Raw genomic sequence first — 23590 nt, 5'->3', positions numbered from 1 at the left:
AATAGTGTGATGGTAAAGCATTTCAGCAGAGGCCACCCGAAAATGAGCAAATCCATCGGGGCTTCGGGGGGCAACAACGAAGCTTGACCGCGTGCCTTGATCATCGTGATGGCTGCCGTGAGAATGAGCGAGAAGGTGGCCACTGGAGAGACGTACTGTAGAGCCGACAAACGACGGGGAAGCACCAGGGGTACCGCAAAGGCTGCCGCCCCGACCATGCAGATCGTACGACTTGCAACCGTGACGCCGACCAGCTGGAAAAGGGCTGGCAAGAAGTCACCGAGTAGGATGAAGTAAGCGATGACAGCACCCATGCCGTAGAAGAAGAGTATGATGTCCAACACTGGAGCAACCCATTTGCCTGCACAGTAGCCGAGGAGAGAACCGTACGAATGCTTGTTCACTCTAACAGTACACATAATGAGGATGTACATTGTGACGAAAGCGATAAGCGACGAGATGCTCAACAAAAGCACTCCGTTGATGATGCCAACCTGAAAAAAGGAAACGCTGACCAGTTCGACTAAAGCGGTGTCGCTATCCTCACCTGTTTCATAACATATGGTAGGCAGAGGACTCCACCTCCCATAGCCGTCGAGATGAGTGTAAACGTTGATTGCCTGATGCCTCCCGCAGTGAGCGGAGCGAAGGACCTCTGTACGAAGCCTTGGCGATACGGCACAAGACTGGAGGACGAGGAGAGGTCCACCGCTGATGGATCGAGAAGTCGAGTTGACATCCCCTTGTTTGAGTCCATTCTTGGAGGCTAAAAACTTTGAGATGGCAATAACACTAGTCGTTTTGACTTGCTTGTGAAAAGCGCGCGCCCATACGATCGAACTCCGCACATCGACTTGACTTGTCTATCATCAACACGGAAAGACCCTTGTCGACACTATGCACTTGAAAGGTGATTCTCCCTCATGGTAATCACTAAGACACGTATGCGGTTACACACAGTCGAAATGAGATCAATTATGATGACGAGTAACTCGCCAATCTGCGTATTTGTTCCCTCATGCGAGGAAGTGACTGCGGGTGGTATGATACCAACTAACTATGATACCAAAAATGACAGTAAACCACGAGCAAATAATAGAAACACAAGCGCTTTAACAATTCAGATGGTGTTCTTGCATCGCAAGCATCCAAAAGATACTCCTAGCGATCAGTAGGTTCCCAGCCCGATAGTCGCCAGCCATAGCCACTCTATAGAGGCTCGAGTCGACATATTTGAGGTAATCTAGTTGAGTTATACACAGCGAACGTTTTGATAATAATATCTGAGACACCATCGTCGGAGAAGACTATATATTATCGCACAATTCTACGGAGTGGAAGAGGCGAGTCGAAGTTCTCAAATAGGCTCAGTTATAAAATAGCAAAGGAGCAAATGGCAAAAAAGTGCCTATTAGCTGGAATGTATATTTCCTGCGGCTTTTGCTGTTGTGCTAGTGTGTAAGAAAGGTATGGCTGATATACAAAGCAGCAAAGTAGTAAAATTCACTTCACAAATACGCAAATTTGCGTATTGTATAACAGGAACTGCTCGAATGAATATCGTTTGCTGGTTTATATTTCAGGGAATTGCTACAATATATAAAAGTTGCCGGTATGTGAAGTGCTATTATGTAACAAAATTGAGCAATTTTGCAAATATGAAAGTGAAACATGGAGGGTTACCATTATGAACGATTCTCTTTCTATTGATGTATAGCATTAGATCAGGATCGGAGTTATAGATATATTCCCCGAGTAAAAGTTGGTATTTTGAGGCGCAATTTTAACACGTGTATGCTAGGAATATGTGGAGAAAACGTTTTACCGGTCGTCGACTTCTCACTAACTACAGAGTTAGGCCCTGAAACTTGGAGGTCATATCAGGTAAAGCATAAGTACATACTTCCCTGAGCCGCAAGATGGTACTCGTTGTGGTGGCTGTGCACGAGTCGAAAAACCGGATATGCTAAGAATATGTGGAGGGGTGTATACCAAGGAGCTGATGAATCAGCTGCTCCTCTTCCAATACCTGGGGGATTGCTATTGACAGTCCACACCTCATGCTCGCTCTGCCACCACTCCTCAGAAACGTCGCGCAGACCCTCCTCCTCTAAAGCAACCGGCATCAACTCGTCCTTTTGCTTGGGGCGATTCTCAGGGGCCTACTGCAGCTTCACCCTCCTCTCGTGCTCCTAAGCGTACCAAACCAACGCCTGCATGATCCGGGATCATTGATCCCGCTTATCCCTAGGAATGCATGATCGTCATGCCATGATATGCTCATGTTTTATAGAATTTCTCGTCTCCGCCGCTCTCAGTGTGAACAGCTCCGCCGCCTCGCTTTCGCTCTCGAACCAACGCGCCAACTTCGGTTAGCCGACATGAATTCACAACTTCTCGGTTTCTGCTCTCACTCAGGGGTCGTTCAATAAACCGATCTTGAAACTCAGAATCGATTCAAAGGACGCTTTTTACACGTATAATACGATGCTAGAATCGATTCTGAATTCCAGAATTGTTTTAATCAACATGGGGGTCACTGTCACTCCTCGCGTAGCGAGCGCTCGCCCATGCTTTTAGGGTTATTTTAATATCCTACCGTAAATGACAGTTCTGTCGAAAATCGAGCCACCAGCCACTTGGCTGCTGGCACGAGCCTATCCACTCACTTAATCACTACCGGCGCCCGCGCGGAGCTGAGAGCTAATAGCAACATGGAGAATTTCGCACTACAAGGTCACTGTGACCTGGTCACACAGGAGTGCGTTATACCGTGAATCTCAGGAGCAAGTTGGCGAACCAGTCTGCTGAGGTAAGGGATAGAAGTTACTTTATATAATAAGTTAGTACATTCCGGTCGGTGTGTTTTTACGCTACCATAATTAGGCGTCATAACACGTTGACCCGTAAGTATATTGCTCTCCGCTTCTAGAATTCAGCCCTCGGACATGTCCACATTTATCAGAGATATTCGGCCCGAAGAATTCGGGGTACGGAAGCACTTACAAGTTGTAAGTTACAACATCATCGGAGCAGGCAGGCCCTCAGGGCCCAAGGGCTTTGTGTCAAGGCTGTATTTTCAAGCAGCCGTGGCGACCTCAAGAGAGATCTTATGTCGTCGTACGTTATGCAGTTGAATGGCCAACCAGTCTCGAAACCGGCCTACACGTCGGCCACTACTGCGTTGTTCGACGCCCTAGGCCCGAACGTCGGTACTTTGTCTAGCGTGGAGCCTATTTGGAACCCTGTGTGGTGTAATGTACTCAAGCTCACCCAGCTAGAGCTTAACGAACTTCCGGCTAATACGGTTAGCTGGCTTCATAATAAACTACCAGCAGTGCAATCGATCCCGATTGAGAATTCAATCGTGGCTTTAACCGAGGCAGTCCCAGGCGTGATCGCCGGCACTACCGCCGTAATCGAGCTCCAGCCTGGTGAAGCCGACTTCGTTCCCCTACATACGCTTTTTACTGAGCAACAGTTCGGAGGTGGAGCCTATAGCCTCATTCAACCTGCTTGCGGCAACCATCGAGTCGTTCACGCCACTTTTTCGTGCTCGATAGGGGTGTTGCCGCCGCCAATATGGGTGTCGGCGCAGGCTTCGCCTCCATCGGGTGGAATGCGGCAGGTCACAGTCTCTGGCAGATAGGTCATATCGACTAAAATCTGCTCCGTAGAGCGTTGGAAGGGCTAGGAAGGAACTTCCCATCGGCCGACGCGGTCGAGAGTGGCTATTACATGGCCTGCGTCTCATCTGCCACGCCTAGTGCGAGAGGTGGCAGGGCACTCGACGTGTATAACCCTCCGAGGGTTGGCATCGGGACGGTCCCGAACAGACGTGTATTGCTTCCAAGTGTGGAGCTTCGCTACACCATTCTAATGACAGGATGGACTATTGAGACCCATGCCACTGAGACGGTCACAAAGATCCAATTGCTGGCTAACCTAATCCTTGGGGATGCTCATGATCGTCGTGCTACACTTTCTTACTATCCGTTGGGGGCCACATTGCAGCAACGTGTGCCTATAGACACCTTGGCGCTCACAAGCAGTGGGATAGCTTCGAATCAACATGTCGTTCAAAACCATGTTCTAGCTTAAAGCTGTGTTTCGCTGCTCCTTAATCCCAGAAGGGGTCCTGCGCGCCAATAGTGTATTGTGTTTGACTGGTGTCTTGAATACACCCCGATCGGGTCACGTATTATGGACCCTGCGTTCCGCGATGATCATTCGCGTGCAAGTCAAATATGGTCAGTGACCTTTGGTCACGTAGATCATTTACGGTAGATGAGATTTCGAGACTCGAATCAGTAAGTGTCGACGATCTGTCGCGCGCCACGAAGTTATCATGCGCTTACGACACGGAACGCAGAAGTAAGATCCGGGGGAGCCTCTCATCCGACCGTGGCAGGCCTTAATTTCCCAAGTCGCTTGAGATAGATGGCCATCGACTCGAAGGTAGAAGAGGACATCTTGACGATGGTCGGGGTCGCCGATAAGAGAGTCCGTGCCATGGACGAGGTAGTCAACGAGGATCTGCCTAGCATCACCCCAATGGCCTCATCAGTCCGCCGCCGAAGCCTGTTTCAACAGTGCTCCTACCCCTAGGCTATGGGGAAAGGACAGTAAGCGAGTTGAGGATGTCTCGTTGTGGATGTCTGTTCCTGTACAGTGCCCTGCATGAAAGTCGCAGCCTCGGTCAACCTGGTCACCATACCGGAGGAGAACCTCACCGAAGAGTACCCATAACTCTGGTGAAACATCTACATTCCTACTGCCCTCAGGTATTTTGGAAGGTTGTTGGGAGGCGGCGCTTCCATTGTTGTACTGGACATCACCAAGGGAGTTTTTAACGAGGCTGGTATCACACAAGTCGGACAGAGGTCAATGCTGAGTTTTTACCCTCCTCAGCTGATCCTCAAGCGTTAGTAGACAAGCTCAACTCATGCGTCCACAAGATCAGTAGTCCCCTCTAGGGCGTGCCGCGGGAAGGGAACTTTTTTCAGGAACTGCGGGGAAGAGCAACAGTGGCGTCAGTCGGCCTTTTTCGTTGGCTTTGTCTGTGGGCAACAACGAACTGGCTAAACTGTCTATTGTTAAAGTGCCTATACCACATGGTATCAGCGCGGTCATTATCCCACCGGTTCGCACTGGCGCCGAAATTACATTATCTCGGAGCTCTGCCCTGGGAATGAAGAGGAGAAGAATTAAGATATTCGTAAGAAGCTCAGCGCTGAATGCCCTCTCAGCTTGGAGTTCGCTAGCCCAGATACACACCACTTCTACTAAGAACATTGATGACTTCCTCCCGACTGTGGATGGAATAGTAAGCACCAACTGGATCGGGTGAGGTCGAGCTCAGGTTGTACCGCCGTTGACGGTAAACTTTCAGAGTATCTGCGCCGTGCGAATTTGGCTGGAAAATTGGTAGGCAACTTGTGGGTGTTCGTTGTAGACCTCCTCCGTATCTTTTTCAACAGTGCTCTCCTGAAACGCACCGTAATTGACATTGTGAGAGTCTACAATAAACCTTACCTCGCAGTAGTGCTGTAATAAGACTTCATAGGTTCTGTTGATGGTCAACGTTTCACCTATGACTCGTATAATCTATCATGTCAGACTTCGTGTATAATTTTGTCTCCACGAAACTTCATAGGTGATCACGGACTGCTCTGCCGCACCAGTAGGCAACCTTATGGCCGCAGTATTGGTTCAAAGCGATACAGCTCTGGTAAGCAGTTTGCGTCTCTCACGACAACCATTCTGGGTATCGTCATTCCCTTCAGCTCTCCAGTGATCAAGCGTCACATGCTGCTGCTACCATCCATACACTAGAGGATTAAGTGAGACTCAGCTCGCTGCTCGATCTACGAACATCGTTATAGAGTTATGTAGAGTGTCGGGTTTCGGCAGCAGATGCATTTTCGTCGAGTCCGAGTAAATCTGACTCGGTGGTACGACTGGTGGTCGAGAGAGCCATCGCAATACAGAGGGACCCGGGGAATAAGTCTAAGCTCATAGCGGTAAGATTCCATGAACACTGTCGTTATTGCTATAGTTTTTTTTCAGGCCTTCTCGGACGACGGAACAACAGCGGCTATGCTTTCTAGGATGAGGCCTTCTTGCAAGGTGTTGATGCAACACGTGAAGGTTTCCTCATCAGCGCCGTGTTCAGATCCTGGCCATGTCGGCCTCTGAGGCGGTGGTGAACTTCTTCACAACCCTCTGGGGTGTCGAGCCACTGCAGACATCTAGGTAACGCGATCGCTCAATGGGTTGGTTTATCAAATTCTTTTCTGATCAGAAAAAAATCCCTTTTTTTCCAAATATCCCGATATTTTTAATTCAGTTATCAATCGGCAGAAGCAGTGATTCAAAATGTGAAGGATTTCTGTAAGGACACTGGTCTGGCCGCCTCGGGTAAAGTCTATTCCACAATGCTAAGTGATGCCTACAATGGTAGGCACTAACCTCGTGGTTGTACGCCCGATACCGTCCACGGCTACTCTAGAGGAGATCGATGATCTGGATGCTTATGTCGAGCTGGTGGAGGTGAGCACCTTCTCCTTGGTCGCTGATAATGGGTTGTCCTTTTGAATGCATTGTCTTAGGTTTAGCTGTTTCGTCTGGCCTACAGCGCCAGCGTAGTTTTTGTATCAAGATGTAGATGGTTTGATGCCTTTGAGGGGAAGGCACTCAAGAAAGTCGGCTCACGCCGAGGATTCCACCCCATTTTTGACACTTTCAATCGGACGATGCTCACGGTGGTTGTATTACAAACTTCCGCTGAGGACATCGAACCTGTCGTGGCCCCTAGGATAATTCGCTGGTCGCTAGAGGTATTAACCTCTGTTGTAGTCGCGCAGTTGAACGATAGGGTGAAAATTATTGGATTTCATTGCTCATGCTCTGAGTACTTTGCTCACTTCTCTGGAAAAGATGTCTTTTCCTAACATGAGTTCATGAGTACAGGCATGCCCACATGGCTAATGCCCAGACTGGTGTTACATCTCATCTCTACTAGGCTATCTAGTCATGTACGAGAGCTGAGTGAAGTATCGGGTGATGACTCTGTCAGTGACTCTGGCAGAGAACATACAAAAGCTATGTGATTCACGTAACGTGACGCGCGCGCGGAGGCGGAGCGAAGCGATTCATGTTGTGTAAATTTGTTAGAGTAGAATGGACATTGTCTCGACCCCATAGTAGTTCCTCTTGTTACTCTCTTCTCTGTGCCTATGAACCTTATATTATTCGAAGAAGCTGAGCTTGAATACCCTTCCACGACCTCAACCGATGCTGAGTGTGATGAGAAGAAGAACTCTGTCGCCTACGTCAGACTGCCGTCGTCGGATGCACGAGCCAAACACGTTCAGAAGGTCCTCAAGAGCGAACCGGGCGATTGGATCAGGGCTGGAGTCATCGATGGGCCCTTGTGTTCGGTAATGGTCGAGGAAAGCAGTGTAGAATTGGGTGTTAGATTTAAAGTGGATTTCGCTGCGCCTATCCAAGGGGCTGGCGCGGAAGCGGGAGCCATGGCCGACCCTGGAGTGGACCTGATCCTTTGTGCTCCTCGACCTAAGGTCATGGCCCGATTGTGGCCCACTATAGCGCAACTTGGCGTAAAGCGAATCTGTATTATCACTGCGGAGAGAGTCGAAAAAGCGTTTTGGGCAACACATGTTCTTCGACCGGAGTTCTATCGGCCGTTATTACTCAAGGGCCTCGAGCAAGCCAGTGTTGATACAACTCTTACGAAAGTTTCCGTGCACCCGAAGTCTTTCGAACGCTTCCTCAACGGGGAGCTGGAGCGGTCTTTCCCTGAGGAGAAATACTGCCGACTCGTGTGTCACCCTTACGACGGTTGTAGTCAACTCCACGAAGCAGTAGTGAAGTGTTTGGGAAGCGGATCGCCGAAACGGGTGGTCTTGGCGTTGGGCCCTGAGGGCGGTTGGCTCGACTATGAGATCGAGATGATGCGGGAAAAGGGGTTCGAGTGCGTCACTACGATGCCCAGGATCTTCAGCACGGACGTGGCCCTTACCTCACTAGTGTCTGTAGCTGCTGATGCTCGCAGATTCGCCATAGAGAAGACTAGTGAATAATCTGTACTTTACCAGTCAATGAGTGTCGAGTTACACGAGTAGATCGAGAGGGATTTCTTATTCTCCTTCTTTGGTGTTTCTGAGTTCATATGAGAGCCCGATAATACCGCTAAGGTCGGTGTAATCACACTCAGCGGTTAATTGGTACGGCTGGAAGGTCATGGAGGCGACTGCAGGGTTGTAGAGGGTACCTTATAGTAGTAGTGGCATGAAAGCATTTGAGAGAAGACTGTAACATTAAGGGCGTACCCCACACTGTGTAGAGGGCAGAAGACATATGCAGAGTAGTGTACGCCACAGCCGAGCATTCGATGCCTGTGAATCAACGTCGGAACTGAAATGACGGGGCTTGTAGACCTCGTGACAGTTTATTGCCTTCACCAAAATTTTCATTTCATTGTTGCCTCCGCTCGAGCTGGCCCTGCTTCTCGAGGACCTACCGCAAGACGTACAGTCGCAACAGAGAACGATGATTCACAATAGAGAAAATCCTTCTGTTCAGGGAGAATATCGTCAAGTCGATTCAAATCTGCTTTTTCCCATAGTGTCAACGGCCCCGATCCGAGCTCCCCAGGACTTTAATAATGAGATGCTCGACTCATCAGCGCTGAAAAGCAGAAGGGCAGCAACTCTAGCAGTATCAGCTCTGGATCACGATGTAATAGTAGCAAGGGAAAATCTGCGTACCCTCTGGGCTGTACAAATATCGGCAAAACGGTGAGTCAGCTTGCAAAGCTTTCAATGTTGGTTCAATTTAGGGACACGGTTCTGCGTGAAGCATTGCAGTGTGCGCAGATGTGCCATGCCTAGGTGCCCCAACGCTTCCAAACGAGGGGACACCACTAAGGTCCTGTAGGGCAGCAGTCAATGGTGATTCTCTACGTGCCCTCGCTATATAGGTTCTGTCTTCGACATGGTGGTGGAAAGTCCTGTCACGTGCCGGGATGTGGGGAATATGCTAGAGGCTCTCCAGTGCCTACTGCTATAAGCACCGGAAATTGACGAACGCGATATCCGGCAAAGACTCGGCAACTTTCACGGTCTGTGGATCTGACGAGGCCCAGCTAGACCGATGTCTTCAGGTCACCCCTGAGGGCTCGGCCGCGCCCCTTGATTTCGTGGGCGTTACACCCGATGTGGCTTCGTCTCATATGGACACCTCTTGCTTGGGAACCTCGTCAACTTTGGACCAACTTCATATATGTCACTCGAATTTTTGGCCCTCAGCGACGAGAAGTGGTCTCGCTTTGTGAAAGCAATAGAGCCGTTACCCGAGTTGCTGACGAATCATTCTGACCTCGATGCGCTTCATAAACTATATATTTTTTAACCTTATGGTCTGCTGCCTCCGGTCTCGGACAGGGACGTACGTTCTACTCCCTTCGAATAGTTTTCAAGTCTACTACTATTAGATCGTATTATCTTGTCTCACGTCCTCACACAGATGTCTTCTTCACTTCATTCTTAAAGGAGATCCGTCGATTGCTCGTTATTCGCATCATACGACGGTTTCTTATCGAATAGTGTCTCTAGAGGTTGTTCAACTGAGTTTGCTCCAGAGTAGCGGCTCTGGCAGGAAATTATGTCTGAGTTCTGGCCGATCATCGTCTGTTCGTTTTGGGTGCATTTCGATTGGCCAGGAGGCTAGCTTAGGCGTTTTCCCAGGAATATCTACTTCCTGCCTTCCCTATTGAAAATCAACAAGCGTGTTGATGCCGGGCGCTCGACATGCTAGACCCGAAATGGAATCGTGTTACACTCGGGCCTTCTTCTCATGTTTCTTCATTTCAATATTGTTCTATCCGTTCTGTTGTGGTGAGTGTTGTTCGCCGTACCTGACCGGTCGCCTGTTCATCCCTAAATCACCGGACCATCCAAAAATAGTGCTGGGTCTCGTTTTATTGATCCTGTTGTGTTCCGGAGTTCAAAGGCTCGGCTACTTGAAGCGTCCAGCGGTCAAGCGATTTCGATAAATTTCTCACAACTACTGGTCGTTAGCTCGAATGCTTATGGTCTTGGACGTGGTCACGTCTGAGTACATCGAGCTAGAATATAAGATGTCAATCATCTTCTGCCTTTGTCCACTACACTTCATTAATGTATTGGCTGTAGGGACGGTTGGTTTATCTTCCTACGGAGGAGGCTTGTATCGGCTAGCTCAAAGAGGCGTGGTAGCCGAGCTACTAAAGCCACCAGCCATCGCGAGGCGCGGGGTATGTACGGCCAACTGATAGGAATTCGAGATATGATAATTGGTATGATGCTTGATAAGAGGAACATGCAATGTGAAGGGATCGAACCTGGCTCTTGTGAAGATTATGCTGGGAGCTCACCTCCTCCCCATCTATCCTCTATTTGGACTTGATATGATACTATATGAGCCTTTGACGTGGTTATACTCTGGCAGGAACTCATACAGAGATGAGACCCTGCGCCGATTCCTACACCCGGGTGGTTTGCAGGAAATGCAAGAAAGCCCATTCTTTGCTTCTGGTGGAAATGTGCAAGTTGTGGAGTACAAAAAACTGATATGCTCTCGTCTTGGAGTGATCGTTGCCTCCGTTGATGAACCAGAGTTGGTCGTTGTATGAAGACCAGTAGAGGCTTGGTCTCCAGTAAGGCTCATGAGTTGAGCTCACACAAGTGGAAATTAGCTATTGCGTTTTCATCCAAGGCTGGCAATGCCCCTCGAGTTGCTGATAGTAAAATGTGCCTCGTGAGTAGGGCTTGAAACGTTTCTCTGCCCCCTCCCATTCATCGTAATTAACATGCCCTTAGCCAGTGGGCCTTTACCACAACGTCAAAGGGAGATACGGAAACCACCGAAGATGTATCAGGACCCAGGTACGCCATGGGGTCCATCGGGAGGGACTCTCAGCATTCCCTCAGAGACTCACATATCACCGATTCGGACCCCACCTAGAGAGGCGGATGTACATTATTGGCATCGACTGAACTTTGTGAGCTTCTCATCTGCTGCTCACGGGACCATCTATTCCGGATCGGCTGATTTAGGTTCCGAAGTCGCCGCCTCAAAGGGTTGGACGGTCACCAGTGCAGACTACCGGGTGAGATGGTGATGCATGGCCCCCTGGTTGGGCTTCGGGACCAGAAATCATTTATTCCTTTTGCGAAATTTGCAATATCCTACCAACCCGAACCCTGCCCGTGTGGGTGTGGGTCCGACTGCCGAATGTTTCTCATCGGCTGGGCGGATCAAACTTCGCCTTCCCCAGCGTACGCATGTATTAACTCCTATGGGTTGGTGTTCTAGGCGGCCCCCCACATTGACCAGGTCTCCACAGCCGAGGCCCCTGGCACATAATGCACGTGAAATCGTCCCTGATCCACCACGTGAGCTCCTCATCCTCAATCTGCTTTATCGCACTGATGCAGTGGCGAAGTCCCCACCTCCGCCACCACGCATGTTCGGTCCTAGTGACTTCATTCGGAACCATCTATGCCCAGAAAGACGCCACGCTGTACCACCATCCGGAGGTGACCTCGTCACTGGTCATGCTCATTATTGTGGCCATCGACCACTTCACCTCAGGAGGATCACGTTCTCGGTCGCGGACCCCTGAGGTTCGCAAAAACATGGTCCATCGGGAGAGGTATATTCCAAGTGGAGGTGAGGGTCCCTAGATTCCAGTTGGAGGGACGTGTCGACGTGGCAGCCCCTCCCTCCCCTGCCCGAAGAGATCGCGATTCTGGTCTATACACCAAGTTGATCGCCCGAGAAATGCTCAAAGTACAGGCCCTGGAGCGGGAAGTGTAGGGATCCCTCGGGATGGCCTTGGGACAGTCTACTATGTCTCAGAGCCATCATGGAAGAGGCCCTAGCCAAAGACTTCGCCGTGGCCGAACGCAATGAGGCCCGACTCCGCGAACTGGAGCGACCCTCTACTCTGTCCAACTCAAGGTTGCAAGATGATGTCAAAAAGTTGTCTGAAGCCATAGTGGCCATTTGTGCCTACAGGTGGGCCCACGCCGACCCCTCTCGTGGACCACTAGCTGTCCTGATAGATACTTCACCCCATCCTTTGATTCGGTTGCCTTCAACACTGTGGTGGCCAGCCTGCTCCGAGGGTGCCGTGATATCGATCCTCGCATGGAGACTCTGTGGGCTCCTCTTCCGACCCAACTCGGACCCCCTCACGATCAGATACCGGACAGCGACGCGAAAGTCGGGTGGACCAACCGCTGGTCTCGAGGTGGGCATCTGCTTTCCCCCTGCCGAGGGGGAGTTTCCGCGGTCAGATCACTCGACCCCCTGAAGAACCCCCGGTTCGAACCCCGGAGGCGCCAGTTCTCCGAGCCGCATTGAAAGTCATTGATGAGGAAGCTGCTCGAAGTAGCACAGTGGGGCCCCAGCGGTGGTCCTCAGGGAGTATGATTAGATTCTAACATACGTACTGCCTTGGAGAAGGGATTCGCATTAGTTATGAAGCGCAAGGTGGGTACAGCAGAGTCAGCTCCTGATCCAGTAGGGTGAGGGTAGGTCCATGTGCGAGTAGTAGAGGAAGTAGACCCAAGTGGAGGACCTCCCAAACAACATGTTCATTTTTCGGTGGGTATATCGATGGTCCTATTGCGTCTTGTGGAGGTGCCTTGTCCAGGCACCAGATCTGGATGAGAAGACTGCTATGGAGGCTTTCACTAGGGCCATGGAACAGGGTCAGGCCCACCCAGAACATGAAGTTCGGCATCTCCTTAAAATGTAATACCACTACCGGTCCGCAACTGGTCAAACGAGCCCTCGGGGGGCGGTGCTAAGTGTGCCCATTGTAGGTGTACGGTAACCCATCTCAATGATAACCCAATAGGGATAGGCCCAGGGGACAACCCTTCGTTGGTACCACCCGAGAACCTCAACCATCACCCTGAACGGCTTGGTCTAGTCGAGCCCGTTGAGAGACTGGATCAACTTGCGCACGCTCGGGGGCCTGGTCCGGTCCATCCTGTGGGGAAGGAGCCTGATCAGGTCCACCCTGTGGAGAGGGGTCCTGGTCCGGTCCAATCTATGGAGAAGCTTGGCCCGGTCCACCCTGTCGAGAGGGGGCCTGGTACGGTCCATCCTGTGGAGAGGGGGCCTGGTCCGGTCCACCCTGTGGAGAGGGGGCCTGGTCCGGTCCACCCTGTGGAGAGGGGGCCTGGTCCGGTCCACCCTGTGGAGAGGGGGCCTGGTTCGGTCCACCCTGTGGAGAGGGGGCCTGGTCCGGTCCACCCTGTGGAGGAGCTTAGTCAAGTCGGGTCTACAGAGAGGTTAGATCCGGTTCCGCAACATCACGATGCCCCATTACCATCGTCCAAACCGAGTGATCACTCAGTACCAGTGGGTGGTCCACCCGTGGCCCATGCCCATCAGAATCAGGGAGCTGATCTTGGTCCAGCACATGACACCTCTCCCAGTCCGGCAAAGAAGGGTCGAGCCGCTTTCAAGCGGGCATCTGCGGTTACTAAGACACGTGGTGATGGACCGCCCCTCACGCAGGGACATGCCGTACCCAAATCAGCTGGTCCCATGGGCTTCAAAAAAGCCAAAGGGCCTTCGGCTGGGGTTCGAGCCCCTCATACCGACCAAGCTAATTCTGGACTTGAGCCTCCTGGCCGGGTCATGTTTGGTCGTCGAGACACTGCTGCTACTGTGGGCCAGCCTGAGCAGGTGGTCCACAGTGAGCACCACAGAGTTGAGGGAGGTGGAGTGGTCACAACCGATGTGAATTATTACCACAATATGTTCATATACCAGAAAATGGAAGTATTTGGTCCTGACAATGACCACCATGGTAAGGGCTTGGTGTGGCCTCAAGTGTACAGATATCCGGAAGCTCAGCCCCCACCAGTAAGTTGCAGGGGGGATGGAGTCGTGCCGGCTCAACCGGTCCCGGTCAGGTCATTGAGTCCCCGAGGGAAAGTGGCAACCGGCCAGTGACACCTCCTACTGAGGTGGGCTCAGTTCGTCAGCCGAGGGGCTCTGTGGTTCATTCGTTGTCCCTTCAGGCCCAGTCGGCTGACCATAGTGGCTCAGAGAGAAGTGTTGGACCTAGGGTGGTTCTGGTGTCTGAGGGCTGGGTCTTGCTGATCCCTGCTGGTCTCAGGTTCCTGCTGTGCGCCCAAGGCCCCCAATACCGCAAGTACGGAGGGTCAGTCGAGGACATGAGCCGGCCCGGCCCACTCCGGTAGAGACCACGGTCTCTGAAACCGCTGGTCCGGTCCCCGCGGAGGTGGGTCATGGTCCGGTCCGATGGTGCTGAGCTGTGGTCTCTAGTTACCATCTAGAGAGGAGCTTGTTGTACCCGTGAAGGAAGGACCAACCGAAGTCAGTCCAGGTAAGGACAACTAGATTATCCAGCGAGGGCATTGGGGTGAATCTCTGTGGCAGATTCTGTCGTAAACGAGGCTTCGGACCATCGGCTCCAACCTAAGCATGGTCCTGTCGAAGGTAGGTCTACACCCGGTAGTCCTCGCCAATAGTGTCTCTAGTAGGCCCACAAGGGCAAAGAGTAATACATATGATGAAGCATGAGGTCGAGGAAATTACCGGTGTAAGGCAATGCGGTTTCATTCAAAGTGTTTGTGTTATGTCCCCATGCAGATTGGCGAATTGTGGTCAAGTGACTCGTCGTTGAGTGACGATGCCGAGGCCAAGCTGGCCAAGAAGGGCTTCCGAGCCCAGGCTGATGCCAAGAAGGTACCATGCAATGTTGGGGCATGCTCCGGGTTATTTCTCGATGAGTTCAGGCTCTTGGGATTGGCATGAGCGTATCTTCTGTGGGCCCAAGTCGACGGTGGAGTGGTCGAAGGGCCTCGGGAAGCGTACTGGTTCGGCGAAATTCAATGACCTCCGACTCCTAGCCGGATTCATATTCTAAGTTGACTACAGTATGGTGCCCATCTTCGTAATCATGGCATATCATGAATGTCTTGTTGGCTCACTTGCAGGAGTGTTGCGCAAATGCAGTACACGGGGCTGTTCTAATACTATTCTCGGAGATACTGGACCAATTTCACCGATGTTCTTTCGGTATTTTGGAAGTTGAATATGTGATTATTTCACGTACTCATTCCGGGCCACGCCGTGGAATTGTATCGACATCAACAGATTGCCGTTTTTGAGTGTTCAACTTTCTAAACACAATAGATCAACTGTCGGCGCTCGCCTGATCTCAGTAGCAAGGCAAGGGGTATATACAACCGATTGCAGTTACATATCAAAGTAAAACTTCACTAAATTTTGGTATGCACTGCCGTTTTACGTCACAATCCATGACTCGCAGATATCGGCGTCCACGAAATGGCATGTGCCATGACATATCGTAAACAGAGACTCGTCGGTTTAAAAATGACATGTCGCACTTCCCTTCTTGACACTAACATGGAGATTTCTTGGACAATGTGTTCCTGACCAAGTGGAGAAACCAAAATGTGTTGTAATTCGCAATTGCCCCGCATTAGGGAAAAGTTATACAGTCGCAGTGAGGAAAGTGTATTACACCGGTGTACGATGAACGTCGATTGCATAACCACAGCTGGACTAATCGTCCCCATAGTGGGGCTAGTGTGGCCGTAACAGTCTGGATAAAGTGCACCGTTTTCTACAAGCTTCAGTACGGGCGAAAGTGATCCTTTTAGCGGATTCTATATACTGAACACAACTATTCATCATCTCAACAACCACCATTCTTTGCACTTTCGAACTCATCGGAGTTCGTCGGCTTCATACTGGCACACACATGCCTTTCATGAACGTGGGAGTATCTGAACCAACTCTGCATAAACACAGCCCATACAGATCCTGGCGTTCTTACGATTAGGTGTGAAGGCGCCCAAATGGGAATTCTTCCCGACTTGGCTTCCTCCTTGTTTCATATACTCCCCACAGTTCACGCCAGTCGTGTTGGTCACTAATCATAAACTATCTTCGATGAATGCAATACCCCCTGCCGCTTACCATGGGGGATCGGTGCCTCAATAACATCAGGGACGGCGGCTTTCTGCAGGGACGTTCTTCTGCCAGCTCTGAGGCTCTGCTTGGCGACCGCCTCCTTCTGCTGGACCGCGGGTGTCGTGGCGTCCTCAATGTCGAATGAGATACGGCGCTTACGGTCCTCTTGAAGGAGTCCGTCGATCAGGAGCATCGACTCGACCACCTAAGTCACCAATAATGTCGATTTTCAAGGGGGGCTTTACTGACCTCAGATCTCATCGACTTGGACAGAGACGCGGTGAGCATGTGGACAGCACTATTGCGCTTCTTGTTCTGAACAGCAATATGTTGGTCCTTCCACGCTGGTCCTGGTGGTCTTACCTCAGGGGCCACGACCTTCTCGGCCTGTAGAGCAACCGAAGGATTATTCAACTTGCGTTCATCCACCACTGCTCTGGTGCCGGAAATGATGTTGAACAGAGTGCCACCGAGGGCATACCTGACAACGGACCGATACTAATCGTTGTTGCTATATGTAAATTATGAGAATGTTGATACCAGTGTGGGAAAACCTGCACATGGTCAACTGCACGTGTTGGTGACAATATGCTAATCTGAGGAGATTGTGGGAAATTTTTATCGATTTTTGTATACTTTCACCAGAATTGACGAATCAGGAACTCCTGAGCTCAGCTGAGGGGAGCAAATATATACTCCAACATTGGTTTACACCGACTCCGCTGTTTCCCCTGTACGACTCACCAGTCCACACTCTTTGCCTCGTCGAAGGTAAGGGAAGGGCTGCTCAGTAAACTGCGAATTTCCTTAGTCTCCCTGAGAACAGATTTCGCGACCTACCATGACTTCAGGCAAGACCACTTACGAGTTTTTCCCGTCCTCAGCTCCAGTGGCGAGGACTACTGAGTCCTGCATGAGCTCGCTAGCCGCCGGTGGGGTGCTCTGAGGGACACGTTGTGATACGGGCAAATGATGGTATGAACAGTTGTTGCTACCGGAGTGGGAACCTTCCCATCCCAAGTATTGAAGTACTCAAATATGGCCGCGTCACTGCACTTATTATCGGAGCATAGGACTGTTTTTGGTGACATGCCCAAATGAATCTGAGTGATATAAAGGAGGTCATTTAGCGCGACGTTGACGATACCTACCATGTGGGCTTTCGAGTGGAGAAATCTAAGACTGGTGACCAGCTGAGGGGCGATCTTCTGGAACAGAGGGAACCTATTAAAATCAACATTCCTCTGAGACGTCGTTGTCCTCATAGACCACCACCTCGTGATCATGCTAGAGAACTCTCCAATGTAGCCCTGTTGGTCTGCTGCTGGTTGAAGGAGATCGACAAGGCGACCACCAGGCATGTACTGCATCAAGATGTTACTCCCGAAACTGTATACGCTTGTCATCGAGGCCCACTCTGAGGATGGCTCACTATATGTTCTTGACGTCCTCAGATTTCCGGCCAGATGCCTTGGGAACGACCATGGTGACACCACTGGTGACAGGGACTTTAGTGCCGTTCTCGTATTGAATGTCACTGACGTCGTGACCAAACCTAGTACGACACACCTAAGCTCGTGGACCTGTCACTGGGCTGATCTCACCCGTAGAGCACGTGGTGGTTTGGACAGGTGACGGTCTGACCAGGCTTAGCAGAACCTGAGAAAAGAAGTCGTAGTATTCACGGACAGGCCCACATTAGTTCACCTATAGCAGCGCACTGGACCGTGTTGGTCTTTCCGAACCACATCTTCTCTCTGTTGAACTGGCCCAGCGTGTGAATCTTCCTCTCCTGGTCCGTGTCCACAGGTAGGGACACAGCCTTAAGGGCGTAGTCGTTCTTGTTGGAATCGGTCACTCGGAATACCACTCCATTGCGAGCTTGGAAAAGTCTGTGAAGGAAGTGCCAAAGGGACAGACCAGACTGGTCACCTTTCATGTAGGATAAACGGGCCCTTAGGGAGGACCAGTGAGACCGGCTTGTTGTGATGTAACTGAACAGTGAGCAACACGTGTAATAACTTGGTTGACCCAAGGACCACTTGGTCCGACTCCGAGGACCAAATGCTCACCTCGTGGTCGAAGCCACTGAGACTGTCGATAAGCAGAGCTGCTAAGGCAAGGGTGATCCGCGACATTATTAAATTCAGGATTGGGTAATGGCTGATAGAAACTCAAATTGTTGACCAGCGACCGTCGCGATCCGAAATCTTGCGCTGACAGATTCTTGCAAGTTGCACGAAAAACGAGCATTAGTTAGCGCGCGCCCGAAAAATACTAGCGTCGTTTTTGATGGCTCTGACAGGTAAACTGGTCCCGGTATGAGAACATGATGGTTTAGGGTGTCATCAAAGAATGACTAGATAGATGCCCTCGTTCAGGCCTGAGTTGTGGTCGTTGTATGCCCAAAGGTCGTAGGCGCTTCGCCAGTTCTGACGTGTTGGCCGGCCCGAGGGCATGTTCAGACTCAGTGGTGATCTCTTTATCCCACACATCGTCCTCGCTGTGCATCCCTCGTACTTTTTTCTTTCTGAGTGACTGCTCTTATTAGTTCATGGTTGATTAAACTAGCATAATCGTTCCATCCGGCACTCCAGTCGTGCACGAGTTGTCTCCAACATCATCCAATGCATGGAGCTAGACCAGGATCACCAGTCATGCATGTATTTGTGTTTCTTTTCTGATGCAATAGTGTTAGTTCACTTCCCGATATAGTAAACTCAAATCTCGAATTATACAATCAGCACGCGAGTTTGAAACATCTAGCAACGGCATCAGCGCTCGAGCTTATCAGCATCCTCCTTTGTCCACACCAACTGACGCCAACCACACGGTCGGTATGCTCTGAAACATACTCTCAGGGTAATTTCATGGCGCGTGACGCTATCTCACCACGCAGTGTACAGTCCGTGGCTCCTGTCCCGTTGGTGATGGTCAGAGTGTTGTCGAACCCCACACTTGCTATTTTCGGTCTCTTATTGCCGAAGTCTGTCATCAAAGCCACGGCACTAACAATAAGGAAACCCTAGGTACGGTCAGACCAGGAATCCTATCACTGGTCCAGTGGCCGAACCAGAGAGACATACACATGATCAACTACGCGTATTGACGACAGTCGTAAAGTTCCGGTGAAATTTCCGAGAATTTTTGTTGATCTTCGTATATCTCCGGAGTGGACTTTCATAATGTGGCTTTGGAAATCCCCTGCGGAGCTGAAGTTCTATTTCAACACTGCCAGGCGTTTACCGGCAGCTGTCACTGTGTGCAGATGGTCGGTAAACGAGAGGTCGCTGAGCAGTAGAGCGCGTGTCCCATATGGCAACAGTGCCGTCCTCGAAGCCCGCACCGATATACACTGGGGAGGATCATCCCCAATGGACCAAGGTGAAGGCTCGTACTTGTGTCGGGAGATATACTCACACTATTGGCTTCTCGGTGATGCATTTCCCCAGGAGGGGTCCATACCGGAGTGCATGACCTTAGGGACCTGATGACCATCATGACAGTACTTACCTGGACTGGGCGTGTGGTACGTGTTGACCGAAAGGTCCTATGCTGGGCCCAAACCGGACAAGGCCATGAACAACACATGCTACAATATCATTACTATAGCAGAGAGTTACGGCAACTCTGCGGATGCGTTACGAGGAGCACATTAGACCTATTCACATCGAGTGCGTGACACTATCGATCTCGTCTATGTCTCCTTTCTATCACCCCAAGAGGACTCTTGGACCCCAACACTCACCAGATAGAGACTCCTCCACCAGATGAGCCAACGGCAACAAGTACTCCATCATCCTGGTGGCCACAGCTAAGAGACAGAGCCTGAGGGTAATGCAGTGAACGCCTTCCTCAAGGAGTCTTCTTACATTGCCAGGCATAGCATCTGTCCATCTCGGACCACCCAACGTAGCCTTACTACTATCTCTGTCCACCTAAATATAAAGAGCGTACTTTTTTTCCTCCGGCAATTTCGGAAAAATCGGCATTTTCCGTCAACGAATGAGAGTTTTGAGCTGAGACTTCAATAGAGCATAGGTATGATAACTAGCTATTGCGAATCGAATTGAAACTGGAACTTTCGAAATCGTTACTGATATATGAGAGCTCGCGGTCTACCCTCCCAACTGGCCCTTACGTCCCACACTCTAACACAGTGCTCATTACTCGAACCACTGAGGAAAGTTGTCAAACTCGCCGCGCAGACCGTTCGAATAGTCCCTGTGAAAGCCATCTAGACCAGGACTGATTGACCTCACAGTTTACCTGCTTGTGGATACCATCTGCGCTCTCGGGCGTTGTCGAGTGTCAGACCATGATCAAAGAACATGACCTGTAAGCTCTGGTCGTTGGAACCAGTGACCAAGACCATGCTCTCTGGTGACCACGACATGCAGTATCTGCCCAACCCTAGGGGGTCCTCATCCTGCTGTATCAGCTCACATCGAGCCAGCGTGGTACTTGTCCCGTCTGAGGAGCTCTACAGTGTCCCCATCCTCTATGGCTTCCACATCACATATTATCATCGACCGACTGTTGGTGCCTACATCACACCAGGAACAATCTAAGGCCTAGGGACCACGGCAAGGGCAGGGACAGGAGGGGCCCTGCGTACTGCATTCGCCTAGGGCCCGAGATTGCGAGGAAACTATAGACAAGGCTCTGCATAGTGCCTTGATAATGACAGCCACTTATAGACAGCAGGTATTCGTACACCACGGAATTGAAGTCGAAGTGAATTGCTTGAGGAATGTACAACTTTGTATGAAGAGAACTGCGGAGGGAGACACGACCATACAGGCGAGGTTGTATGGCTATCACTTTGTCTTGTGGCACTACTATATCGGAAGTTAGGAAGTTTTCAGTCAACAAGAAATCATACAGTCGTGCCGTAGATGAGTTCGGCGAGTGATCGCGAACATAAATCCAAGGAAAATGTGGTCATGCCTACCAATGCCAAGATAACGGCCACAAGGACTGAAGGAGACACAGCGTATGGCCTGCGTGTCCTCATACTGCCAGATCTGAGTGACTTGTATGCGATCCTGGACTGGTCCACTGCTAACATATGCCGATGCTCCTCCTTGTAGACCCAAATCTGGATCCAGCTAGTATCCTCGAGAACCACCGCAGAGGCCCTCTACCTCTCTGTTCGCCTGAACGGCGTCGCTCCTTCGCTTCGGGGGTCGGTGGTCTGGGGGGTGTACCGTGAAGGCTTGGAGAGGATCGATGATGGGCCTGGCCAGTGTGGGAACATCCGCGTAGTAAACAACATGTGTTGTAACAATGACGAAAATAACAGAGGTTTCGGGAAATTTCTTGTTGGTTTTTTTGCACTTCTCCACCAATTCGGGTGCGAATTTTCATAACGAGGAATGAGCTCAGTCGAGGGAAGGTGCTTACCTGACCACTACTGCTTCCTGTGGGGGTTCCCATACGTGGCCCTGTAATGCACCGACTGACCACTCCTTGACCAACATAACCAAATCGTCTCACCAATGGAGTCCGCGACAGTCCGGCTGATATTCGTTTGCCTTTCTGATGAGCCCCACTGCCACGCAGTCGTCGACCCAACAGAAACCTAGATCTCCACAATCTGCGAGCCCACGAGTAAGGTAACCACCTGTCGGCTGTCCCTCACTGACTCTCTCTCGTCCGAGTGGCCGGAGGTCCTTCTAGCCGGCTCGGGCTCCCATGGAATGTCGATCCTTACCCCCTTAGGGAATACCACTGGCTTACCCTCGCTCTGATCTGTTCCATGAGTACTATAGTACACCGAGACCACAGCAAGACTAACTTCTGGAGTTCGTGTCGGGTGACTCATGAGCCTCCACAGGGGTGAGGATGGGCCGGTCTTCCCTTGGGCCTGGACTCGGAGGTGGACCAACACGCTGACCGTTCACTGGCTGGCCTGGTGCCTAACCAGTACAGTCTTCAGTGTATACACTGTCGAGTCCAACCTCAGCTTGGTCCACGTCTCTAGCCAGTGATAGAGGAACACTTGGTGACCCGGGACTACCGGTGGCCTGGCACCGACTACACGAGCGTAGTGCTGCGGTGCCTCACTGTGATGGTGGGGGAGTACTCATGGCTGAGGCCTCGACCAATGAGGTCGTCAAGAGTATCCTCTCCAGTGCAGCCCTCAGGGACGAGCATCCCACCTGACCCCAGCATGGTCCATTGACAAAACCCTTCCTCACAGTCTTCTTCTGTCCAACCCTCAGTGCCGTACACCTCCATAAGCCTAGGTACGTAACTGCGCCATAGTCCGTACCTAGATGCTGCTTGTCACGACTTCATGACCGTGAGTCGCTCCCACCGTCCCCCAGCCCGGCCGTGCCACTCCTGCCGATACTTGTCTAGCGTCGGGACAGTTAGCGTCTCATGCAGCTCAGCGTATCTGTGGTCCAGACTAGGATCTATCTATTCTAGGTAGACCCACTCAGCCTCAGAACACAGAGGTTGTATTTTCTCTAGCACTTGGACCATGTCCCGGACCAACTAAAATCGAAGCAACCAAAATAGCAGCGCTGGTCTCCATTCAACTCCCAAGACCAACTGCTTTCTCATGAATTGGTCCATCAGCTCCCTCACGGACCTTCTCGTCTTCCTCAGTGAGAAATAGGAGCTCCAGAAACTCCTGAGCGACACGCCTTCGGTGCGGTCCACCGAGTGGCCCTACTTGTCTATGTACTCTGAACTGTGCAGCTTCCTGCTCTGCCGTCGAAGTGGACGAGTACCTGGCCTTGGTCGCTCTGTGGCATCCCATGGCAGCTACCTACAACTTCCTCACGAGTCTCAACAGGTCATCCCAACGCCCAGCCATGACCACCGAACGGAAGTACTCAACCTAAGGACGGTTCACTCCGAGCCGACGGTAAGTGTTGACTTACGGCATCATTAGCATGGGGAACGCAAAGGTTTGTATTGGTCTCGGACTCTAGGGCTTGCATGGCCGAGTACAGCCCGTGGTCGTGCCTATCAGCGTGAAGAGCGATTTCTGACCCCCTTATCAACAGTATGGGAATATATGGTGGCTTTCCTCGGCTGAACTTGGCAGTTTATATACGAATTAGGGTAGAAGTGCTCAGAAACCAACAATAATTTCCCAGAACTTCCATATAGTCACCGACACATGTAGTCGATCATATGCATATTCCCCCACACCGCCTTTCAAACTGCAGTATTCACTCACAAATATCGTAGCATGAGTAACACTACTGCCTTGTCATCGCAACCTGGCTGACCGGACCACCCGCGGCCCCCTTCTGCTAGGTCAGCTGTAGTCATTGAACTAGTTCGAACTATACCACTGATGTACAACTAACACGTCGTAACTCGGGCCATTGTGGTTGGTCTACAGTGAGGGAGCCTCCTGCACCACACTGGTGAGCCTAGGTTCACTGTACTCGATCGAAGTCCCTGTATTGATCCTGTTGATGGTATGATATTGACAAGTCAACGCTGAGCACGTGTATCATTCGAAATTGCATGAGTGTACTATTCACATGTCATTATTGTCGCTATCATCTAT

The 23590-nt window shown here is 50.9% G+C and overlaps 5 protein-coding genes across 5 annotated transcripts; 3 read left to right on the top strand and 2 right to left on the bottom strand.

Moving 5' to 3' along the window:
• Positions 1-4440: 4440 nt before the first annotated feature.
• Pmar_PMAR020572 (hypothetical protein) lies at positions 4441-6617 on the top strand (the record flags this gene model as incomplete). Its single annotated transcript, XM_002775545.1, has 14 exons — positions 4441-4521; positions 4568-4625; positions 4673-4739; positions 4785-4924; positions 5007-5218; positions 5270-5346; positions 5481-5541; positions 5657-5731; positions 5886-6023; positions 6070-6129; positions 6176-6255; positions 6350-6420; positions 6464-6552; positions 6612-6617. The coding sequence occupies 14 exons, from the start codon at positions 4441-4443 to the stop codon at positions 6615-6617; spliced, it is 1215 nt and encodes a 404-aa protein (XP_002775591.1).
• A 590-nt stretch (positions 6618-7207) lies between these two features.
• Positions 7208-8115, top strand: Pmar_PMAR020571 (conserved hypothetical protein). The gene has a single exon (XM_002775544.1). It carries the CDS (start codon positions 7239-7241, stop codon positions 8103-8105), a length of 867 nt encoding a protein of 288 aa, XP_002775590.1. The 5' UTR covers positions 7208-7238; the 3' UTR covers positions 8106-8115.
• A 3450-nt stretch (positions 8116-11565) lies between these two features.
• Pmar_PMAR020570 (hypothetical protein) lies at positions 11566-14868 on the top strand (the record flags this gene model as incomplete). The annotated part of the gene is made up of 16 exons (XM_002775543.1): positions 11566-11603; positions 11751-11879; positions 11926-12084; positions 12132-12227; positions 12271-12319; positions 12366-12459; positions 12506-12561; positions 12725-12825; positions 12897-13950; positions 14001-14054; positions 14109-14156; positions 14207-14332; positions 14377-14437; positions 14491-14550; positions 14595-14653; positions 14704-14868. The coding sequence occupies 16 exons, from the start codon at positions 11566-11568 to the stop codon at positions 14866-14868; spliced, it is 2349 nt and encodes a 782-aa protein (XP_002775589.1).
• Positions 14869-15825: 957 nt separating this feature from the next.
• Positions 15826-18191, bottom strand: Pmar_PMAR020569 (hypothetical protein; the record flags this gene model as incomplete). Its single annotated transcript, XM_002775542.1, has 14 exons — positions 15826-15866; positions 15899-16012; positions 16060-16258; positions 16303-16534; positions 16798-16869; positions 16919-16995; positions 17049-17156; positions 17205-17277; positions 17329-17442; positions 17486-17608; positions 17658-17712; positions 17761-17945; positions 17986-18047; positions 18126-18191. 14 exons carry the CDS (start codon positions 18189-18191, stop codon positions 15826-15828), a joined length of 1521 nt encoding a protein of 506 aa, XP_002775588.1.
• Positions 18192-19659: 1468 nt separating this feature from the next.
• Positions 19660-20582, bottom strand: Pmar_PMAR020568 (hypothetical protein; the record flags this gene model as incomplete). The annotated part of the gene is made up of 6 exons (XM_002775541.1): positions 19660-19714; positions 19802-19881; positions 19926-19991; positions 20195-20277; positions 20323-20456; positions 20500-20582. 6 exons carry the CDS (start codon positions 20580-20582, stop codon positions 19660-19662), a joined length of 501 nt encoding a protein of 166 aa, XP_002775587.1.
• Positions 20583-23590: the final 3008 nt, after the last annotated feature.

The sequence above is a fragment of the Perkinsus marinus genome, assembly GCF_000006405.1.
Source record: "Perkinsus marinus ATCC 50983 genomic scaffold scf_1104296955874, whole genome shotgun sequence".
Classification (NCBI taxonomy): domain Eukaryota; phylum Perkinsozoa; order Perkinsida; family Perkinsidae; genus Perkinsus; species Perkinsus marinus.
Note: the sequence above shows the minus strand (reverse complement) of the source record. Positions and strands in the feature narration are given on the sequence as shown.

What these genes read in the sequence shown, in the direction of transcription:
- Pmar_PMAR020571 (XM_002775544.1), top strand. Translation starts at nt 7,239, where the DNA reads ATGAACCTTATATTATTCGAAGAAGCTGAGCTTGAATACCCTTCCACG.